This window comes from Eleutherodactylus coqui, chromosome 10 (assembly GCF_035609145.1).
Source record: "Eleutherodactylus coqui strain aEleCoq1 chromosome 10, aEleCoq1.hap1, whole genome shotgun sequence".
Classification (NCBI taxonomy): domain Eukaryota; kingdom Metazoa; phylum Chordata; class Amphibia; order Anura; family Eleutherodactylidae; genus Eleutherodactylus; species Eleutherodactylus coqui.
The window spans coordinates 65,046,253-65,070,393 of NC_089846.1; the positions used below are offsets into that span (position 1 = coordinate 65,046,253).

General features: G+C 41.2%; 1 protein-coding gene across 2 annotated transcripts in view; it reads left to right on the forward strand.

Moving 5' to 3' along the window:
* The first annotated feature begins 978 nt into the window (after positions 1-978).
* The window catches only part of DPF1 (double PHD fingers 1), a 79,107-nt gene continuing 55,944 nt past the window's right edge, over positions 979-24,141 (forward strand). Inside the window, exon 1 of one of the 2 annotated variants that reach the window (XM_066581179.1) lies at positions 979-1,047. In XM_066581179.1, coding sequence (XP_066437276.1) covers positions 1,016-1,047 — 32 coding nt within the window. In that variant the 5' untranslated portion in view covers positions 979-1,015. The remainder of the gene's footprint in view (positions 1,048-24,141) is intronic. The other variant, XM_066581180.1, reaches the window with a different exon arrangement.

A 24,141-nucleotide genomic window follows, 5' to 3' on the forward strand; every position in this document is an offset into this window, starting at 1 on the left:
ATACATACACACACACACACGAGCGTTCGCTGTGGGTTTTTAATGCTTCCACAGACGATTCTGGTCCGTGAATACGATACGTGTGAATGTGTGCGGAGCCGCTGCTGCGGGATTCTCCAGCCGTTTTCATGGATTGTAAGCGCTCAATATCTCATGGAGAATTGTGGAAAATCTCTTTACGACAGACTAGTTTCTCCCATTACATATAGAGAGCGACAGGATGGAATCCCTACGGCGTTAGTTGGTCATACAGACAAATATTTCATGGGTTACGATATAAATTTACAATCGGAACATGAAGATATTGTTTATTCATTCACTTTTACGGATTTCGCCATCAATCATTTTTCCACAGTTAGACCCCTTCAATTCTCCATGGACTCCATGCATTGGTCATATCTGTGTTATACTAGTAAATATATATATTACAGTAATATATATATATATATATATATACATACAGATGTTATTATATGTATATGTGTCTTCTCTCTGGCAATCAGTATAGAGGTCTCATTCCTTTCCCACCTGTCTCATTCCCTCACATCCCATGTCTGTCTCATTCTGTACCTGTGTGCCCAGACGCCCCCTCCCTCCTCAGTCTGTCTCCCCTGCACACCTCCTGCCTCCTCTAATCACTCCCCTTCCTCCTACCCCCTCCATTCTTGTAATCTCTCCCTCCCTTGCACCCCTTCACGTCCCCCCTCCTTCCTGTCTTTCCCCTCTCTTTGTCACCCACCTCCCCCTCTTACAGTACCCTAACCCTCTCCACCAATCAGCGCCCCTCTCAGCCTCCCAGACCTGTCTCTCGCGCGGCACACTGGGATACGTAGTTCCATCCTGTCTTCTGACCGCCAGCTTCACTCTGCTTCGGAACTACAACTCCCGACGCACCCCGCGGCCGGCTTCCCTCAGCTTGGCCTGTGATTGGCTGCTGTGTGCAGAATGAATGAAATTGTACAGTATTGTGATATTAGAGGGGCTGCAGTGTTCCTGCTTAATACCCAGCAGCACCATGAACACAGCCCTGCACAACCCCCTCAAATCGTGAGTAAATATGTGTAGCATGGCTTTGGAGCCCAGGTCCTGCATGTGTGTGAGTGCAGGCATGCATGCTTGACTAATACGTGTATGTGCAGAACAAGATAGCATCATGTAGAATATATAGGGGATATAATGCAGGCAAATGCATGGATCTGTAGGTGCATACTGCATGGATATATAGCTGATTGCATGCAAGTGGATCATACATGTGCATGTCATCCATGTCTAGCTATGCAAGAGACAAGTGCCTATTGGACCCTATGCACATACATGTAACACAGACACCTGGCTGCCATTAGTCAGCAGTTCTCTCTGCACTGACTATACATTAAGGGTGTCTATAGAAAAGGTCACATGTTAGGAAGCTCCGGCATCTGGATTGCACAGCAGATGTGAGCCCCCTATGTACATAATGGGCATCACACTGTATAGGACCCCCCGCACATAAAAGAGTCATCTATCTAGTGCATTGCAAACATTGTGCCCTTAATTCCCTTGTGCACATCTGGAGAGACTGAACCCCATGTGACTGTCCTCTGTGCACCCCTTCACTGCTGGGCTGCATGCGGCTCGCTCAGCCAGGCTCTGCACTCTTTCATCCCTGTCACATTTCCCTAGATTTCGCCTCACCGTGTATTTTGCACTAAGTCTTCGACATGCAACATGGACTTGTACCCCCTGCAGAGCTCCACAGACTGTGCCAGTCATGAAATCTACTAAACATTGCCTTATTACTCTATGTTCCCCACGGCGTGAATACTTTTGCATCGCTATTGCACTGAACTCGTCTTTCTTTGCCATTAATTTTATTATTTTCTGTACAGTTGGATATATTGTAATTATAGCGTGGGGGATGTGACAAGGCAAAAAAGTCGCGCAACTAAAATTGTCGCGATATTGCTGTTCGGTGTGGTGTGAATACTTTTGCATCGTTATTGCACTGAACTCGTCTTCTTTTACCGTTCATTTTGTTATTTTCCGTATAGGCGGATATATTGTAATTATAGCATGAGAATGTGACAAGGCGAAAGGTCACACAACTAACACTGTGTTGGTATTCTGCGATATTGTTGTCGTGCTCGGGGATATATATGATATGACTCCATTGAGATGTTGCGCCGCTTTGCCACGCTGCAATCGTTTTTATGTAACATTGTGATGCATATGTCTAACGGATCCCTCGACTGTCTACGACCTGTCTGCGACTGCAGCATTAGTGCTGCCTCCATATATGTGCAGGGATGTGATATGTGCTGGCATGAGGCTAATATGATGCATTTAGGATTGTTGGTTGGTGATAACTACTATGTACTAATTTATGTCAGTAGTCGACACAGCGGCAGCTCACTGAGGCTTTTCCAACAAGTCCCTTGATCTACAAGGCTGTACATTACCAGCGTGTAGCGATTTTTACTTTATTCACCATTAAAAGTATAACATTTTGCATCTTTGTTATTTTTTCTTGCTGTTTTTATATATCTTTTAGTTACTTTTTAGGAGAACACAAACAAAACTCCTGTTGTTTCCCGAAAACAGTCAACAAGCTGCTGTTGACAGATCTCTGTCCCCATTGAGTACTTTTATAATGGTTTTTGCTGTGCATGGAGTGCGGGTTGTTAAAAGCCAGCAAACAGCATGTAGTGAAAATACTGTATGACGTTCGTTGCGTTTTAAGTATGAAGGATCAATTTATTGTTTTTTATCATCTGCTCATTTACATGGTTGGAGTTATTGTTATAAATGCTATTGCAATTGTTTGGATCTGAATGGGAATCGCTTTTAACACTTAAACGGCGCCTACCCACTGGCGTTGCCGATTTTCGTGCGTGAAAAACGCAGCGTTTTCCGCGCCTTTTTCGCGGCGTTTTTCCCGCCTTTTTCGTTAATTTCCATTGACAATCATGGGTGCATTACGAGAAAAATAAGGAGACATATGCAACTGACAGTTCCTATGTGAAAAATTGCAACGAAACGGAAAAAAAAAACCCAAATGGACAAGAACACATTCTATGCTAATTGCTCTTCAGAAAAAACGCAAAACGCAATTTAGCATTGCAAGAAAAAAAATCACCAGTGGGTAGGCACCCAAAACACCCCTTGAAGTCCAGCTGATGAACCTCATAATGACCACATGTTAGATAGTCATATGTTAATCAAACAATTTTAGATGTTCATAGATTAAAAGTTTGAGGAACTTGGTATATTAAAGGGGAAGTCCGGGACTTTTTCAATTTTTTTTCTATTGATGACCTATCCTCAATACAGGCCATCAATAGTTGATTGGCGGAGTTCCATTGCTCGGGATCCCCACCGATCAGCTTATTTCTGGTGCTGCGGTCACTATGAACAGTGCAGGAATCCGATCACCTTGACCATAGTGCAGTGACCTGGGTTGATGTTGTGTTGAGTTCAGTAAGACCTATGCCTGCAGTACCAACCATGGCCACTGCACTACAGTCAGGACGATCTGCTTCTGGATATGGCCATAGTAACAGCAGCACCAGGAATCAGGCAATTGATGGGAATCTCAAGAGATGGAACCCTGCTGATCATTTAATGATGACCTGTCCTGAGGACAGGTCATCAATAGAAAAAATCCCAGACAACCCCTTTAAGGAAAATAAATAATTCTGATTCTAATTATTAAAGTGTAGTCTGCTTGCTGATTGTTTCCAGAGAACAATATGATTTTCTTTCTGTACTTTACATAGTGAAAAGTTAATTTCGTTACATACAAAAACTCTAGATTCGCTGACTATATAGCTATTGTCCATCTGCAGTTGTCTCAAGTCTTGGGCAAGTTCTACACCCACTTACTGCAAATATACACGGACATCCATGATTTTACTAGTAGTATTATTAGTACCATGTTTGGTTGACAAATCCATCCATAGCCAAATATTGAATTACAGTTGTGTTTGCTTCTGGCAGTGGCCACTTAAAGTGGTCCAATTTCCAGGTTATAAGTAATACCAAAGGGCAAGCATCTGGTGCTTACCAACAGAACCAGTTTCAGCCTCCCTAAATTGTACAGTTCAGCCCCATCTACCACTCACCCATATATTATACCTGTGATCACCATCTACACACATAACAGAGATGATAAAAATTCACATTTTAAAGGGAACTCGTCACCTCTCCTGATGTGTCTGTTTTGGTAAATACTTGTATTCCCCATGAAATAACAGCTCTGAAACATATTTTTAGAAATTTGCTTTGTGCCGTTCCTTTGTTATTCCTCCTAAAATTGTATGAAAAAATTGACAATTGGGTGTTATGTTGGGGGTGTGTCCCTATATTGTCCAATCAATGCTGACAGTATCAGACTGTGTAGGGACACACCCCTTTAACAAAGGGAATGGTGACACCTAGTTATCAATTTATTCATAAATTGCTAAGAGGAATAACAGAGGAACCACACAACACAAAGTTAAAAGAAGAGACGTTCCAGAATTGTGATTTCATAGAGAATACAAGTATTTACTAAAGCAGACATGTCAGAAAATGTGACATGTTCGCTTTAATGAGATATTTTATGTGCTTATTGGGGCCAGATGTGGTTGCAGTACAACCTTTGCTCGATAAATAAAGTTATACTAAAGTATTGTCTACTAATATGGGGTGATGTGTGCTCCAGATCTAGCCAGCCCTGTCCTTCCTTGCATAGTTTTTACATAATATTAGATAAAAAATGAAGTGTTAATTGGTTTTAAGATCTGAGCTATTTGTGCAACATTATGCAAAATATAATCTGTTCTCTTCCACACTGTACAATACAGAATCTGATCCCCACCTACACTGTACAAGATCTGATCTGCTCCGTAATGTAGGATATGGGATCTGCTCTCCTATACTTTGTACAATACAGGATTTGATCTCCTTCACATGGTCCAATACAGAATCCACTCTCCTCCATACTGTACATTACAGGATCCAAACTCCTTTACTCTATACAATCTAGGATCTAATCTCCACTACTTGGTACAATAGGTACAATACAATGTCAGATCTCTTTTACCCTGTACCATACAGAATCTACTACCCTCCACTCGGTACAATAGAGAATCTGATCATTCCCCACAATATACAATATGGGATCCGATATCCTCCACACTGTACAATACAGGACTCCATCTCCTTCACACGGTCCAATACAGATCTACTCTCCTCCATACTGTACATTACAGGATCTAAACTTTACTCTATACAATATAAAATTCAATCTAAACTACTTAGTACAATAGGTACAATACAGTGTCAGATCTCTTCCACACCATACAATACAGGATCTACTTCCCTTGACTCTGTACGTTACAAGATCTGATCTTTCGCACATATGTATGATCTGATCTCCACACTCTATGCTACAGGATCTGATCTCCTCCACTCAGTACAATATAGGATCTGATCTTTCCCCACACCGTACAATACGGGATCTGGATCTCCTCCATATTATACAATACAGAATTTGATATCCTACACACTGTACGATACAAGATTTGATCTCCACACTCTACAATACAGGATCTGATCTCCTCCACACTCTACAATACAGGACCTGCTCTCCTCCACACTCTACAATACAGGATCTGATCTCCTCCACACTCTACAATACAGGACCTGCTCTTCTCCACACTCTACAATACAGGACCTGCTCTCCTCCACACTCTACAATACAGGATCTGATCTCCTCCACACTCTACAATACAGGACCTGCTCTTCTCCACACTCTACAATACAGGACCTGCTCTCCTCCACACTCTACAATACAGGATCTGATCTCCTCCACACTCTACAATACAGGATCTGATCTCCTCTACACTCTACAATACAGGATCTGATCTCCTCCACACTCTACAATACAGGATCTGATCTCCTCCACACTCTAAAATACAGGATCTGATCTCTTCCACACCGTAGAATACATGATCTGATCTCCTCCGCCCTATACGATACAGGATCCAATATCCTTTACTCTGTACATTACAGGATCTGGTCTCTGTACATTACTAGTGTTCCTTTAATTCTGAATGGTGCTGAATCTGATGTAATCCATATTTTACAATGACAATCAGTACAGTAAATGGATCCAGTTTATGGATCTATAAAAAATAAAATTGCATTAAGACTCCTAAAAGATTCCTAAAATATAGTTTGGGGAAGAATTACATTTGTCCCCCTTCTCCTTCCACAAAAATATAGAACATGGTCCTTCCCTTATAGCTGAAACACATCAGACACCTGGTAAATGGAAGTAGTGCTGGAGGCAAATGTGGACAATTCTGCTTAGCCCTGTTCAGATCACGTTTTTTGTCTCAGTTTAATGTATACATTGGGAAAGCTCTTGATGTATACATTAAACGGAGGCGGTGATGAATATCTAGAAGTGGCATCTGCCACCTATAGACTAATGGTATCCATTTAATGTTTATGTCATGAGCTTTTCAATAGCTTTCTTTCATGATGTATCTATTGCTAGTGCTCGCACCTATAGACTATAATCACTTCTGTTTTTTGGATACGTCATGATAAGGTATTGAAAAGGTCACAATATATACGTTTATCTAATGTCTTGCGACGGATGTCATACAATGGCACCTGTCACTCAAAGTCTACCATGTTAAAAAAAAATGTATATGTTTAATGAATGCTTTTTTTACTGAACTCCATGGGATAGAGCAGCATATTCTACTCCGCCATACCATAATTCCATACCTTTTTTTTTTTGCAGTATTCTGACTTTACCAACCAGACGGAGGTCAAAAGGACACTTCTTTCCTTTGTCTGATTAATGGAGCCCTATGGACACTTTTAGCATGTACATCAGGAGTTTTCCCGGCATATGTGCTAAACACGTGATATGAACAGGTCTAACATACACGCCGAGGGTTCATCCTATGTATGGCTGGGTCGTAATCTCTCCAGACCCCTAAGTCTACCACCATCATGCACGGATTACATAGTGTTAGAGCCGATTTCCCTTCTGCAGTACAAGACTTAACCCTCTCTTGACTTTGTGAATATGAGCACTATAACCATAATACAAATTGATGATTTCCACTGTTATATAGAATTCTTGCATTTATTTTTATGATTTATTTGTAATTTTCAAAATTGCTGTAAATTCAGTTTCCTGAAGACTAAAGATGTATCGTCTCGACATAGCAATATTGGAGCAATAGCTACAACCTTCAGCATTTCTAGGGCACCAACCCTTTTTTATCAAGTGTCTCGTCATTGCTTATAAGATCAAGAAACTCTCTCTCCATGCCAAAAAATGGCCAAACATGTTCATGGATTTTTTTCTTTTTACTTCTGAGCTAGTTGAACTACCAGAGGAACGATTTTGAGTTTTCAGTGGCCTGGGTACTGCCATAGATGCAACTAGGAACCAGTCCAAAAAGTTAAAGGGGGTTTACTTTAACTACTTAATCTAACAATGATATGCATGTGGATGATGTGCGATGGCGCAGCAGTTACAGACAGAGATGGAGGTCAGGTCAATGCAGCAAATTAAATTACTAAAGAGAAATATTAACCCTTTCATGACCAAGGGCCATGGATGTGCCTGCGTCCAGGTCACCTTCACCAGTTCTAGTATCCCCACTTTCAAAAAGCAATAACTATTTTTGTTTTTCTGGTGACATATCTAAATGAGGGCTTGCTTTTTGCGGGATGAGTTGTATGTTTTAATGGTACCATTTAACATACCATATGATATACTGGAAAATTAGCTGAGCCAAAATTGGAAGAAAAATAAAATTGCACAAATGCGGGGGTGGTATTTTTACTGTTCGTGTTGCAGTAAAAATGACAAGTTGCCTTTATTCTGTGGGTCAATACGATTATAGTGATACAAAATATATATAGTTTCTTTTATATAGTAATACTTAAAAAATAAAATACCTTTTTACCCCCCCAAAAAATTGTTTTCTATCGCCACCTTTTGACCCCCATAAGTTTTTGTTGTTTTACATTTTCTGTCGACGGGGCTGTATGAGAGCACATTTTTTTGCGAGTAGACCTGTAGTTTGTACTGGTACCATTTTGGGCTTATTTAGACGACCGTATATCGGCTCGGTTTTCACGCCAAGCCGATATACGGTGTCCTTGTCTGCAGAGGGGGGGGGGGGGATGGAAGAGCCAGGAGCAGGAACTGGGCTCCCACCCCTTACCACTGCTTGGCTTAGTCACACGGGCGCATCCGGGCGCCAATGTGCCCGTCTTCCTGCAGGATAAGATGGCCGCACTGCAGGTACAAACGATTCTCCGCACCGCCGTCAGAAAGAACACATGACCGCCTCCATTGCCGTCTTCTTCGTGCAGGAAGATGGGCACATCATCGCCCGTATGCGCCCGTGTGACTAAGCCCTAACTGCATGAGGTAATTGCAGTTAGGACGTATATAGCTGCATGTTGAGAAGTGGTTAATTACTTTTTGCTCCATAGGTGGTTACATACCATGTCATAAAATATTACAAAGCAGTATTGCTATTTACAGAAACATGTATTAACTGGAATTAGAATATAACTTCGGCCAATTGTCTTATCAATACTAGTTTCAATGAGGGCAGGCTGACATTAACGTCATTTTATTGCGTAATACGTGGTAAATGGAGTCAATGAAAGTTCATTGATTTTCATTGACCCACTCAAAGTAGCGTTTTTTTATTGGGTACAATACGCGAGTAAGAAAGGAGCGCAGCATGTTCTATTTTACCCCATGTTACGATCTATTGTTCGCTATGGGTGCATAATAAATGCATAATAAAAGATTAAAAGAAAAAAAAGATACAAGTCAGGCTGCGCATTACAGCGTGCGTGAGAGACGTGGTCATACGCAGCGCAAAATCGTGGCTATATGCAGCGATACGCCTGCAAGCTGTCGGGTCACGCTGCAGTAAAACGCTGCATTCTACCCCATTTTGTTTACTATGGGACGATTATGAGACCCTTCATCCACTTCATGTTGAGCGTGCCTCAACATATAGAACATGCACCAATTCTCTTGTATTGATTCTGTGCATTTCGGAGGTATCTAGTAAATTTTGTGTTTTGTTTGACGACAAAAAGACTTTCAACAAAATGACACTTTTTATAAAAGAGACTTGTTTTTCAGAGTCTGTATTCTTTAATGATATACGGACTAATTATTAATGTTGCTTGCAAACTGCTGGATTCAGCCTGGACCGAGTGTTCCCGAAGGGCAGGAGGATTTACCTGTGCAGAATGTCAAATAATATACAAATCAAACATTTTTCTAAAGATTTCCAAAAAATTTTAAATTTCTAATAGATTTTAGTGTTATTCAGTTAGCTTCTCACTTTCTCACTCAGTACCCTGCTGGGTCACAACTGTCGCTGAAAATCGCTCTTATGAACAATATTTCAGCTAATAGGGCCTATGTACATGGCCGTAGGCATTCTATGTTTGCCCGCCGGAGTCGTAAAAATGCCTGAACAGCAAAGGGCCCAATGCGTATACGCCCAGGCCACAATGCTGTGGGGCCTGGGGAGATATTCCACCTTCCCTCCGCCTCGCCGACTCACCTCCTCTATCGTCCTCTCTGGCAGCTTGCAGTGGGAGGGGGCGGAGCTAGGCTCCCACCCCTCCCAGCCCCTTGTCTGCAGCCAGCAATGGGAGGGGTGGAGCTTAGCTCCGCCCACTCTCATTGCAAGCGGATGGAGAGGACGATAGAGGAGGATTGTAAGCCAATGCATCAGAGGAGCAACGTATATTGGCCGGGCGGGAAAACCCAGCCAATATACGCCCGTGTGAATAAGCCCTAAGGCAGCAGCCTCATATGCTTACTGCTGCTCCTTACCCTGTCACTAGGGGGCTATCTCCGCACTTGACCCTCCCTTCTTTAACTCCATATAATTACTTAGGGCTTATTTACACGGAATTAAACTGAATTATGTCTTTGAAACTGATAGCACTTAGTTCTATTAAAGTCAATGTGTGCATTCACATGCGCAATTCTTTTTCACGTCCCGATGGTCTGTGTACAAATATCGCAGCATGTCCTATTCTGGTGTGATTCTCAGAACAAAATCGACTTTTAAGTCAATAGGTGCGTTCAGCTTTATTCATCTACCCGTAGGACTTCAATGGGAGTTTCAATTTACATCAATTGGGCTATCTCCCTTTTTTTTCAAGTGCGTGAAAAACAAATTGCATTTGGATGTGTAGAAAGCAACAAGATAGTAGCATACCCACACCAGAACAGCTCAGTGAATAAATACTATACTAGAACTAAATTTATAAGTACAGTACCAGAACCAAGCTCAGTACATAGATACAATACCAGATTCAAGCTCATGACATGAATACAGTATTAAAAACAAGGAAAGTACGTAAATATAGTACCAGAACCACGCTCAGTACATAGTTACAACACCAGAACCAAGTTTAGTACACAAATACAGCACCAGAACCAAAATGAGTACATAGATAGAATGCCAGAACTAAACTCATAACATAGATACAGTACCAGAACCAAGCTCCGCATATAAATACGGAACCAGGACCAAGATGATTACATAGATACAATACCAGAACTAAACTCATAACATAAATAGAGTAACAGAACCAAGCTCATTATATAAATACAGCACAAGAACCAAATTCATAGCATAGTACTGTATATAGCACAAAACAATCTCAGTACATAGATTGAATACCAGAACCAAGCTCATAGCATAAATACAGCCACAGAACCAATCTCATAACATAAATTCAGTAGCAGCAGAAGTAAGTGATTGTGTTGCGGGAGAGCTGATGAGCTAACAGTGACACCTTAGTACATCAGAGGGGAAAAGACAGAGCAAGGAGGAGGATGATTCATGTAGCTCCAAAAGACGCTGCCACATGGAGGAGAAAGATCATCTGGCCAGGCGAACTTAAGGGGGAAGAGATCGCTCCCAGGCTACAACTGCCTGGTGCCCCCCTACAAGCTGGTCGTATTTAGCTAATACCAGTCATGTTGGCACATATCCTTTTAATTTGTAAAACTCATGTCTGTGACCAGATAACAGTATTTCTTATTATTCCGTATACCCCCCTCTTCCCTTTAATTGCTATTATTTCATTATGGCACCCTCATTAACTCTTCCAATTATTATATATAACCCTCATTGTCCTTTCTATGCCTCTTTTATTAATCCACAAAATCCATGGAAGTCTGTAACTACTGTAGTATTATCCTGCGCTCTCCTCCCTATAATTTATAACCTCTTCTCTTTGTGACCTCTCCTTGTAATTTCTCTTATTGTCTTACAATATTCCTTCGAGGTGCACTTCTCACCAGCCCCTCATTATACACCTGTCCCCACATTTATCTCTGCTGCAAATAATTGTATTTTTGGTTAGGTGTCAATCTGCGGCTTCTCTTCTTGATGCCAGGGCCTTTGAAATGTTAATGCACTTGTACTGCTGCATATATACATATATATTGGGATTTGATGCAGCAGGGTGTGCAAGTATTAATGTGTCAGCGCCCTGCCCCCCTCACACCCACACAACCATGCGTCTTCTGTCTGTTCTGCAGGTTGGCTGTCTGGGGGAATATGTGGGTGGGGGAGCATAAAGAAAGGGGAGTAAGTACGTGTGTGAGTAGGGGGTCAGGGAAAGAAAATTTAAGAGTAGACAAGGCTCCGATCATATAAATACTTCATGGCTGCATGGAAATTATCTGTTTATTTACAAATATTTTTTGCCATTTCTGTTGTGCATAGACTGAAGCCCCTCAGAGACCAGACCCCAGTTCCCGCTTTTCAAAGTCATCACATGATATGCAGAATTTCAACACAAATTTGCGACATGCCTTCAAAATGCTCCTAAGATCAAGAGATTCCTACTAAATGTATATCTTGGGTAATTCTCCAATTTCTTAGTTGAATTTGTTACACAGGGGCCACCCAATTCAGACTCATGGCTGGAAAGCAGGAGATAAATGATTGCATAAGAGCATAAATGTAAGGTTATGCACATGGGCAGGAGAAACGGATGTCACCTATATACACTAAATGGGGTACAGCTAGGGAAAAGTGATATGGAAAAAGACCTGGGGGTACTAGTGGACTGTAGACTTAACTGGAGCAACCAATGCCAGTCAGCTGCTGCAAAGGCAAATAAAGTCTTGGGGTGCATTAAAAGAGGTATAGGGGCGAGGGACAAGAACATTATCCCCCAACTATATAAGGCACTTGTCAGGCCTCACATGGAATACTGCGTACAGTTCTGGACACCGGTGCTCAGGAAAGACATTGCAGTGCTTGAGGGGGTTCAATTAATAAATGGAATGGAAGGACTGGAATACCCAAAATTGGGATTAGTCAACCTGGAAAAAAGACGGCTAAGGGGCGACCAAATAACTATGTATAAATACATGAGGGGACAATACAATGATCCCTCCCATGATCTGTTTATACCCAGGACTGCGCTGGTAACAAGAGGGCATCCGCTACGTCTAGAAGAAAGCAGGTTTCATCACCAACACAGAAGGGGGTTCTTTACTGTAAGAGCAGAGAGACTGTGGAACTCTCTGCCTGAGGAAGTGGTGATGGCAAAATCCATAGAGGAGTTTAAGAGGGGACTAGATGTCTTTTAAGAGTACTACAACATTACAGGATATAGACATTAAATAATCAGCGGGATGGTTGATCTCAAATGTTGATCCAGGGATTACTCTGACAGCCATTATGGAGTCGGGAAGGAATTTTTCCCCCCAGAATGAGGGTAAATTAGCTTCTGCCCACTGTTTTTTTTTGCCTTTCTCAACAATGGGGGGTTGAAACAGGCTGAACTTGATGGAGATTTTTTTTCTTCAGCCTAGCATACTATGTTACTATGAGCAGGTTTGCCATTAAGGGCTTTTGGAAAGTTGGATGACTTCCACTATCTGTGTGGAATTAAAAGCCATATTGGTTGGCACCCAGCTTTTCTTGAAACAGATATAACAGAAACAGCTGAAACAGATTTTGAACAGTACTATAATTCAGAACGGTAATGTTTCTCTTTGTGGAAAACATCTCAAGGGTATAAGGAGTCTTATTGGCCATGCAATGCTCTCTGGAAAAAGCTATGCAAATGAGTGATGGAATAATTCCTCTACAGTGCCATCTACTGGAAGGTAGCTACCCTATAAGTTATTACCCGACCTCTTAACAGGCTTTGCAACATGACTAGGAATGTAAGCCAAGTCAGACTACCCATGTACATACAACTGTATCGGGGTTATTACTTCTTATCGGTGCACAGTAGAGTGGCTAGATGAGAAGCCATCAATGTGAGTCAGGTTATCTGGTTTGGCTTGTATCCCTAGTCATGTTACAAAGTCTGTTGAAAGGTCAGATATTGACTCATTGGGTAGCTACTTTCTAATGAGTGGCACTGTGAAGGACTATGCTATCAATCATTTGCATATTGTTGTCCCAGCTAGCATTGCGTGGCTTGTAAGACTTTTCATCCTTGTGGTGCTCTCTATAAGCATCCCGAACTCACTTTTTTAAGACGGCCAAAGGTGAACAATTCCCAATAGAGGTTTTTTGGAAATTTCCTACTGTTACCTACTTTTTTGGCATATTTTCTATTTATGTCTTGAAAGTTCTTACTGCCAGGCCATTAAAAAGTGAAAGGTCAATACATTTTTTGGGTAGTTTATAACCTATGTATTTATTATTAATGGGTTATCCACCTTGTACAATCCATAGTTGTTTGATCCCTTGACAAAAAAGACTGATTAAAAAGTGTCCACCTGCAAGGACCTTCAGTGATCGTCTTTAATCTGTTGGAGAAGCCTGGCAGTTTGTATCTAATTTCCCTGCAGCGTCACTATAGGGAAATCGAAGGGGTTGTCCCATTACTAAGTGTTTTGTTGCAGAAAGCAGATAGCTCTGTACATTCTGCAGTGGCCCTAGTTGGTACTGCAGGCTGAATCGTATTGAAGTGATTGGGACTTAGCCTGCAGTACCAACCCTGGTCACTGTGCAATGTACAGAGTGTCCAGTTAAATCGATTCTGGAGATTTATTAGAAATGCCTTAAATTTAGACAGCATAAAATTAGCGGAGACAGGCAGGCATTGGTGGGACAAAACAAAAATGTTCTATGTGATAAACACCGACACAGTACTAGTGAGTGGTTCGATGGCTTGTGCCTCGTACAATAACTGTATATACTCCCACTCTTTGAGGGTGTCTTTACACAGAACAGCTATCTTCTGAATAATCGTTCAATTTAGTGAATTTTAAGCGATAGTCTTTCCGAGTAAACATGACCAGTAACCGGGTGACAAGCAAGAATTTGTTCACAAGTTGCTAGTCGCTTCATTTCAGCTTACCTAAAAATAGTCGCTTGTTGATTAATTATTGTCTGCTGTAAACAGGTAATATTTGTCTTTCAACAAGTAGCCAATAAACCCTAAAGTGCTTGCTATTACGGGTCTTGCTTTTTCCTTATTTGCTGTTCACTGCCTGCTGTCAAATGTATGTCTGGAGATGGGAGTATGGCAGAACAGGAATTGAAGGAGGGAGAGCCATCCTGCTCATTGAAATCTATGAAAGCAGATAGGAGGGTGGAAGAGAAGTTTACAAAGACTTAGCTGCTGGAACTAATGGTGAATTATCTGCTGCTATTTACTCACATCTCCACTGTTTAGTACTGCTGTACACTGTTCTATAAGATGATGTATGTCTGTGTGTGTTAGAGACAGTTAAAAAAACCAGAATCTGCAGTTCTCTGTGCACAGTCTAAATAACACAGAACAGCAGCCAGGCTCTTACCAGGGAGTCCTGAGAGGATGGGGAGGTAGATATACACTATGCAGAAAGGAAGAAATCAGGAAAATGCAGGATACAATTCATATAGTGACCAGCTTATTTTCAAAGGTTTCCTAAAGAGTTTGCTACACTTGAACTTTTTTGTTAAATTTCAATAAACTTTTACATTTTTTAATTAGCATGTAATGGCCTTCACCTTAGATTTTTGCACATTTTTGCTTCTTCAGTGTAAATGACCTAGATAACTAGAATTAACTATTGATTGAATTGGGCTACATACAACTTTAGTTCACCAGGGAATTGGTGATGTTTGAAGACTTAGCATGTTGTAACACAGACATCTTTGCTTCAGTTTATAAAGGAAACCATGGCACTATGCTGAATCCATAATATAAAGATCCAAGTCGCTTCTAACGAACTCCATTTACTTATGATTCGATCCTTCAAGGTTCTCTTGAGGTTTCAGACTCTTGACAAGAATATTCTTGATTTCGAAGGTGACCAAAGCCCCGATGGAAACTCACAATGGCAATGTAAACATAGTTTTAAACCACACAGGTATCATTATTGTTTGATGTTAAATTATTAAGCATATTATAAGATAATAGCTGAGAAGAATTTTAGCTGGACCTTTGAAAACAAAAATGTAGAGGTCTATAAGTTGGTAGACTTCCCTTTCAGAACTTTATAAAAGCTATATTAATTGCCACCCAGGTGAGGTTTAGTTAAGAAATTCTTGTATACTCCACTGTAAATATACAGTAAAACCTCTTTAAATTGACCACCCCAAGTTACAATTAAATGGTCTTCTCATAGGGTGAGCCTCTTAAAGAAACAAGTCAATAAACTGTTTATAGTATACAAAAGAATACAAAGATCCTGTCTATATGAGGGGTGATCTTCTCAAACCATTGGCGTGTTGGAGAGGTTGCTTTACCTTTAGGAAGACCATCTAAGAATTTTCTCATCCAGATTTTATATATTGGACCACCCTTGTGGAGTCCAGGTTCTCAACCTGTGGTACATGTGCTCCAGGGAGTACATGCTGTGGTGTATTGCTTTGTCTGGGAGACCTATGTAAAGGGCTTGTCCGGGAGACCTATGTAAAGGGCTTCTCCGGGAGACCTATGTAAAGGGTTTGTCCAATTACAAACTGACTTTTTAAATAGATCCAACTGATTTAAAAGAATAAAAGAAGCAGTACTCATCCATCCTTACCCCCCGCGATCCAGCACTGCAGTCCCACAGTCCACCTGGTTTGTGTTGACAGCGGAAGCTAGGTGACCACTACAGACAATAAGAGGCTGCATCGTCACGATTCATTCTCCTGGCATGAGCACTCCTATCCTTGGCGCCATGATGCCAGGAGTTCAAAACTGATGCTGTGACCTCTGATTGGCAGGCAGCAGTCACCTAACTTCCGCTTTCAGCACAGACCAAGAGGTCTGCAGAACTGCAGCGCTGGAACGCCGGGGCTGAGGACAGGTAAGTCCAGTTTGTTTTATTGTTTTAATTCATTTGGATCTCATTTTAAAAAGTCAGTTTGTTATCAGTCAATGCCTTTAACTTGGTCCAGTCATGAGATTGTGAAGGCTGGTAGAATGAGTTATTTAATTCTTGTAATGTTCCTGAGGTGGAAGTATGAAGATTAAAGGGGTTGCGCCAATATTTAAAGTTAATTGGTAGTGGTCCATCCCTTTAATCAGGCCCCCAGTTCTGCCATCTTTCTACTCCTATTATACCATTAGGATGCCTGTTAGTTTTATATTGACATCTACAATATACAGTACTGCAAAACAGACGTATTGCAGTGTATTATATCAATGATTGCATACTTATGCTGCCTAGTGGAACTAAAGAAAATGTAAATAGAAGAAACAGATAAAATGGGTATTCCCATCTCGATTTTTCATGGCAGAGATGGGAAAATCCAACTTTCTGTTTCCAACCACCTGTAGGAGACAGCCAAGTGCTTCAGCCCGTAGCTCTTATTGAAGTGAATGAGACTTATGGAAACAGGGTAGCACAGCACTCTACTCTGTTTCTATGTCTTATGGAAACAGTGTAGCGTGCTGTTCTGTGCTGTTTCTGTAGCTCCCATTCATTTCAGTGGGAGCTATGGAAACACTGTAGGGCTTAAACACTCATCTGTCTTTGTAGTTACCGGCCGGGTTGTTATAGCAGCAATTTCCCATCTCAGCTATGAAAAGCCTAGATGGGAATAACCCTTAGAAAATTTGCGGAAAATATTGAAAAAGAAAAAACTTCCCAAAAGGCTTATTTCACTTTGTAAAATGCTGTATTACGTAAAACAGTATAAAAAAATAATTATTACTGGTATCGCTGCAATTGTAGCAGTCCATACTGTAAAACTATTGCGTTATTTATCCCACCTGGTGATTTAAAAAATGTTAGAATTGTTTTTATTTATCCCACCTCCGAACACCAGAATAAAAAGTGATCAAAAAGTGACAAGTACCCTAAATAGGTACTAATAAAAACTACAGCTCTCACACAGCTCTGTCAATGGAAAAATAAAAAAGTTATGGCTCTCGGAATATCGTGAGACAAAAACAAATGCTTTCTGCTTTTTTTAAGCCTCTTTATTGTGCAAAAGTACATAAAACAGCCATATAGATCTGGTTCAGGGACCAAAATAGCTCCGTCCTCAAGGGGTTAACAGGTGAAGCACTGTACACGATCAAGGCTTTGGGAGTATTTTCATGTAATTTTTTTGAGTTGGAGTACTCAGCATAGGAGACGCTACTCTGGAGGAGTATTTTAGGCACTTTTGAGAGGTAGTCTGAAGAAGTTTCATGCATATAATAGTCTCAGGGCATCTATGTTTATTCCCTTTATTGTTTCCTTTTTTAAGTAAATTTTTAATACTACATTTGGAAAAGTTTATTTTATTACAAATATAATATGATGTCAATCTAATATATTAGAACTGTATGATCCGCTATATAGTCGTGCATTATAAAGTCTTCTATCCTAATATCTCAGCATGAGAGGTCAGGCCTGCCAGACAGGGGTTCTGGAAACAAGGACGGATAACGAAGGTCAAGAACACAGGGAGGATGTGAAGAAAGCGATATATGTAGAAGAGAACAGGCAGCCCTGGAAGGAAGGGGGAGGGGTGTGATATAATACCGTAGAAATCCTGGCACATACCACCCCCACCCCCTGTACACCTAGTATTATACAGCAGGATTTGGATATCACAACTGTTATCCATGGTGACAGAGCACTGCATGGTGGAAGATTTAGTTTGGGGAATTGCAGCCCCCCCAGGCTTCAGGCCTCGTTGCACGCTGGTGGGGGGAGTGTAGGGAAAGGGGGGTGGTGGGGGTGAAGGTGATCCAGGGCCTGATTGATAAGGGGGAAGAATGGGGAGAGATGAAAAGTGCTGACTTCTCACCACGAGACCTGTGAAAGCTGATGCTGAGACATTTCAGGGGGTATTAAAAAAAACGTAGATGAACAAATAATGCAACATTTTGAGAATACCTGCACATCAAAAATAGATTAGAAACCAAAATACTTTATATAATAATAACAAAAACAAATATTAAGTATTTAATGGATGCAAATAAAAAGTGATGACATAAACTGAGTCATTTACAGTGCATGTGCAGCATAGACAACTTTAGAAAATATGTAAAAATGTGACTAATTTTTATAAGTTCTGTAAGAGATTATAAGGCTCATGTATGTACATAACAATTGTATTCTGTTGGTTATGGCCAAGTGAGCAGTTTGGGTAATAGATGTAGACTAATGGTGATCTGCTCAAGTAGACGAGCGCAGTTCAATCAGATCTGCACTCATCTACCCAGAATTCATGGGCTGATTCAGACTCTACGCGGAACAAATGTTTGCTTATTTGTGGGCTGATCGGGTGCAGCTTAAGGGTGCCTGCACACGAGCAGAATTTCAAGCGCGTGATTTTAGGCACATAATCCGCCCCAGACCGCAGCCAATATACTCCTATGAGGATCCGCAGTTGTCCCCAGACGGACGGATGTGTATCGCGTTTTTTCACGCGCGTGAAAAAATCTGCGACCTGTTCTAATTTTGGTCGGATCATGCGCGTGAAGCCTCCAATACAAGTGAATGGGTGCGTTTTTTCACGCAGTACATCCGGAGTGCAGCTGCGGATGGAGTCACTGGTTGCTATGACTACAGGAAGTAGGCATAGTAGGAGACGTCCCAACACACAGCACAGAGCTTCACAGGCACATTTCAACTGCAGATCTGTCCTTTCAGTCCCCTCATCTACCAGAGAGCAGCCAGCAGACACCAGCCTGCCACAAGCCATAATGATCGACATGGGGAAACTTGTGGCAATCATGCAGGACTTCCCCAGCCTATGGGACAGTAACTCCCCAGAATACCTCGACAAGAACAGAAAGGAACAATCCTGGCGTCTACTGTCCGCGCAGGTTTATGGGGATGCGTGGACGAACGCAGTAGAAGCAGAACAGAAGAACTTGCATGAGTATTATTCGCTATTGCGTCAAATGTACTTTTTTTTTCATTTTAACCCCTTAGTGGCCAAGCAGTTTTACTTTTGTTTTTATTGTGCTTTTTTCCATCCCCACTTTTAACCCCTTAGTGACGGAGCTTTTTTGCTTTTTTCCTTTTTTTCCCCCTACTCCCTAAAAAATCGTAGTTCCTTTATTTATCCATCGACGTCGCTGTATAAGGGCTTGTTATTTTTTTGCGGGACGAGTTGTATTTTGCAATGGCACTATTTATTGTACCATATAATTTACTGAAAAACCTTTAAAAATTGTAATCGGAGAGAAAAAAAAGACTTTCCACCATCTTTCGGTGCGTCCTGTTTCTGCAGCGCGCAAAGTGCAACAAAAACGACCCGATATTTTTATTCTATGGGTCAGTACGATTACTACGTTACCACACTTATATAGTATTTTTATAGTACGTCCGAAAAAAGTTACATGGATCAACCATGCCCACAAAGACATCTGCTCACCGGGTGAAAGCATGTTGCCAGAATAATTTAACGGTGCTCGCACAAGCAAGAAGGACAAAACGGAGTCTAGGTGTTGGTTTTTAAGCTGTTTTCCAGGGAATGGGCAGTTCTCTTGGGGTTGGGTTTACAATAAGGGTGTCTTCCGGATTTTTCTGCACGTTTTTTTCCGCAACACATCCGCGTATATCCGCGCGTGATTTTTCACGCATCCGCACCTATCCGCAAGCACATTTAGGTACCATACGCGCGTGAAAATCCGCTAGTGGAATCCGGAACGCTCGTGTGCAGGCAGCCAATGGGGTATTCTGGAGACTTTGCAAAATTCCACATTTCCCTAATGTTTCTACTTATTGCCATTATTCCAAACATCTATCTAAAAATCATCAAACTGAATATCAGTACCTTTTTTCCCAACCTGCGCCACCGCTGCTTTCCGGACAGCTTCAGATTTTCACATTGTTATTTTAAATGACCACCCAGGAGTGCAAAAACTACATCTCCTACAATGCCCCATTGGTAGTTACTGACAAGTGCGCATTCACAACTGTACAAGCTGTGTTGTCATTACAGAAACTGAGCATGCCCGACCAGTAAAACAACGGAGCATACGGGACGTAACCAATGGATACCAATGGAAAATATGTGGGGGTGGGAGGTTGATTACAGGGAAAGCATCTCTGCAGCTTTGTAAAAGAAGTCATCATATTATATTGCAAAATGACATGTTATCTCCTTACCAAGCATATAACTTTAAGGGCTCATTCACATCTGCTCTTTTGTTTTCTGTTCTGTTTTTCCATCAGAAGAGCAGCAAAACTGAAAAAGCAGTCCCACTGATTTCACTAGGATTTTGTGAGCCTCAGCTATGCAGAGTTTGGTTTTATTTCACCTCCTTTCCATTTTTTTTTACTGCAGCATTTTTCGTCCACTAAAAAAATAGAAAGCAGACGGCAAGGACCCTGCCATTCTTTATTTACATTATAGTCAGTGGGTGACGGAACCGAATAGAAAGGTTTCCTTTTGGTTTTGTTTTTTGTCGTCTGTTTAACAGATCCATTTTTAAATGAGCATGTGCAGAAGGGAAGAAAGATAAAATAAGACAAAATGGATCCGCTGAGATGGTTATAAACAGAGTGAAACAGAAACAAACTGACAGAAGTGGTCCGCTTTATTTGACAAATCTGCCTATTGGATCCATTAAAAACCAGAAACTATGGTTTCCGTTTAGTTCTACTTTAATTCCATTTTGCAATCTGATTCAATAAAAAAAAAAGGGAGCAATTAAAAACAGAAAGCAAAACACTGGTCTGAACGAGCCCTTATATACACCGACAGTGAGGGAAATGGTCATTCAAACAAATGTCAGTGTTCAAATGTCAGCCCATGTAAAAGGGCCTTAAAGTGTAGACGATTGCTCATTTGCTCGAGTGCTAGCCCCTTTAATGCTGCACCCGATTAGTTGACGGATGAGCAAAAGTTTATTCTTCAGCTTATTGTATCTTCCTGTGTGAACAGCGGATTGGTGCTGACAGCAATGACTCCCTATGTGGGACAAAAAATCCCCCAAAGATTCTGATTCTGCCTATGTAAAGGCCGGTTAGATGAGCAACTATCTGTTGATTGGTGCTCACTTACCGGAGCAAATTGCTCCGATAGATGCTTTAAAATGAGATTTGTCTCATCTAGATAGTCCCTCCTCTAAATACAAAAAGCAGAGTCAGTACATCGAACAAATAAAGTAAATGTGAGGGTGCACGGAGCCATTGTTGTGACAATTACAGTAAAAGAAACACGTGCGTTAGCATTCATACACATTTAATAGAATAAAACCGCACAACTGTTGTTTATACCAACCGCATTAAAATGCAGGGTTCTTAGCTCTTATTTTGATCAAAACGTGGAAGCCCATCCATCACGCTCATGCAAACTTTGGGCCAAAAAGCATCTAAATGAATAAGCAGAATATCTGGCCATGTACTCTCATTGAAGCACCTGCAACAGATGGGTGAATGGAGTACATGACAAAAGTCTAGGCAACCACTGCTCCACCAATGTAATGCTTACAAAAGAACAAAGCTAGCACTTGCAACATATAAATTAAATGTGCACGTAAGCCATGGCTGTAACAAACAAAATAATAGAAACATGTCCTCAGCATTCATACACATTTAATATATCAATACAACTGCACAACTGTTGTTTATATTAACGGCATAAAACTGCTAGTTTCTTAGCACCTATTTTGATCAAAACATGAAGGACCATCCGCCTCGTCCAGGTTAATAAAGTTTGCCTTTGATCAAAATATGAGCTAAGAACCTAGCTTTTTAATGCAGTTAGTATAAACAACAGTTGTGCAGTTGTATTGATATATTAAATGTGTATGAATGCTGAGGAACATGTTTCAGTCCTTTCCCTAAAGACCGCTGTCCTGATAATCCTAATTGTTGAAGGTAGTATCATCCAGCCATATATTTCTCTTCATGTAATACGTGATGAGGGAAAATGTCTGCCAATGTAGAAGCTGCTCTTACATAGCACTTTTGGCTTATAGGGACAGGGCTCATAATTTTCTTCATTACCTGTGCAGTTTTAAAACAGTGCAGATGCTAACTTCCATAGGCCCCAATAAGGAATTATATTAATGGTGATATGAAGGCCCATATGTCCTATATCCCTCCATATTTGAACCTTATTAGGATACATGTAAAATATGTAGCAAGTAAAGTTTATTATATAGGACACACATATCAAACACAAGATTTGGTGGGACAAATCTGGCCTGCCACCTCATCTTATGTGGCCTGTCAGCCGTGTAGCAAACTAACAAGCATTCCAGTCACCCAGCCTGCAGCTCCTGTCCAGCCATAGCAGTGCAGTGTGTGTGACCCCTGACCACTTCCCCTAGGTGTCTGTGTGCTCTTTTCTCTATGTAGCTCAGATGTCAAGGGGAGAGGTCAGCGATCACAGGCTCGGCAGCAACCGCTGTTGGCTGGGGCTGCAGGTTGGGGGAGTGGAATGCCTATAGGAATGCTGCCTGGCCAGGGGCCAATGGGGGGATCACTATTACTACTGGGGCTACTAATATATGGGTCATTTATTACTATTGGGGCCAATAAAAAGGGCACTATTACTACTGGGCCCACAATGGGGGCACTATTACTACTGGGGCCACAATGGGGTCACTTATTACTACTGGGGCTAATATAAGTGACACTATTACTACTGGATCTATTATGAAGGTCACTATTACTACTGGGGCTACAATGGGGGGGGGGGTCACTATTACTAGGGTCACTATTACTACTAGGGCAATTATGGGGGCACTATTACTATAAAGTCTTACAATTACAATCGGCCCTTTGAAGGTAATCATGAGGCTGATGTGAAAATGAGTTTGACACCCCTGGGATAGGATGTTGGGAAGCTGAACATTGTTTGCCATGTTAACCTTGAGAGGCCATAATTCCACCCAGGGGCAATATATTTGACTGTCTCTTAACTCTCCTGCGTCCTGGGTGCATTTCCTCCCCAGATAGGGATTGGAGCAGTTAATGGTGATTTTTCAGGCTTTACACAATGAATAATTCATTTCATACCTGAATCTCTTTATGCAGCAAATGCAATTTTATGTTCCCTCAAAGCTCCAATCAGTCCTCCCAGAGGAATTCATTGAGAATGCAAAGTGCAAGCTTATATAACAGATCTGGAATCTGCATACGTATTTGTATATATATATATATATATATATATATATATATATATATATATGCACTAGTACTTCGCATTTTGCATATGGAATGGCAAAAGTGATTTTGAAATAGTCTCAGATTTACTCTTGATAGGTTCTGACTTCATAGATTTGTCCTTGGAAGGCTTTGTGACAGTAAAAGATGCAGAAGTGATAATACACTGCCCTACAAAAGTAGTATTTATTCCTATATGTTAATACTTAGTGGGGCTGCTTTGCCCCTGATGACATTGGATACGCTCCATGACATACTTTGTACTAACATCTGATACACTTCAGCTGGTATTTCCCTCCATTCATCCTGCAAGTCTCTGGCAAGTTCTCTCAATGAAGACGCATTGGCCCATTTACAATGGTGCAATGAGTGTTGTCATTGGGCAGTCGAGCAATGGAAGAATGTTCTATGGAGTGACAAATCACACTACTCCATCTTCAAATCAGATGGATGTACCTGGATGTGGAGGATGCCTTGGGAACACCTTTTTCCTGAGTGTGTTGTGCCAACAGTTGTGTACAGCGCAGGTTCTGTTCTGGTCTGGGGATGTTTTACGTGGCATGGTAGTGGTA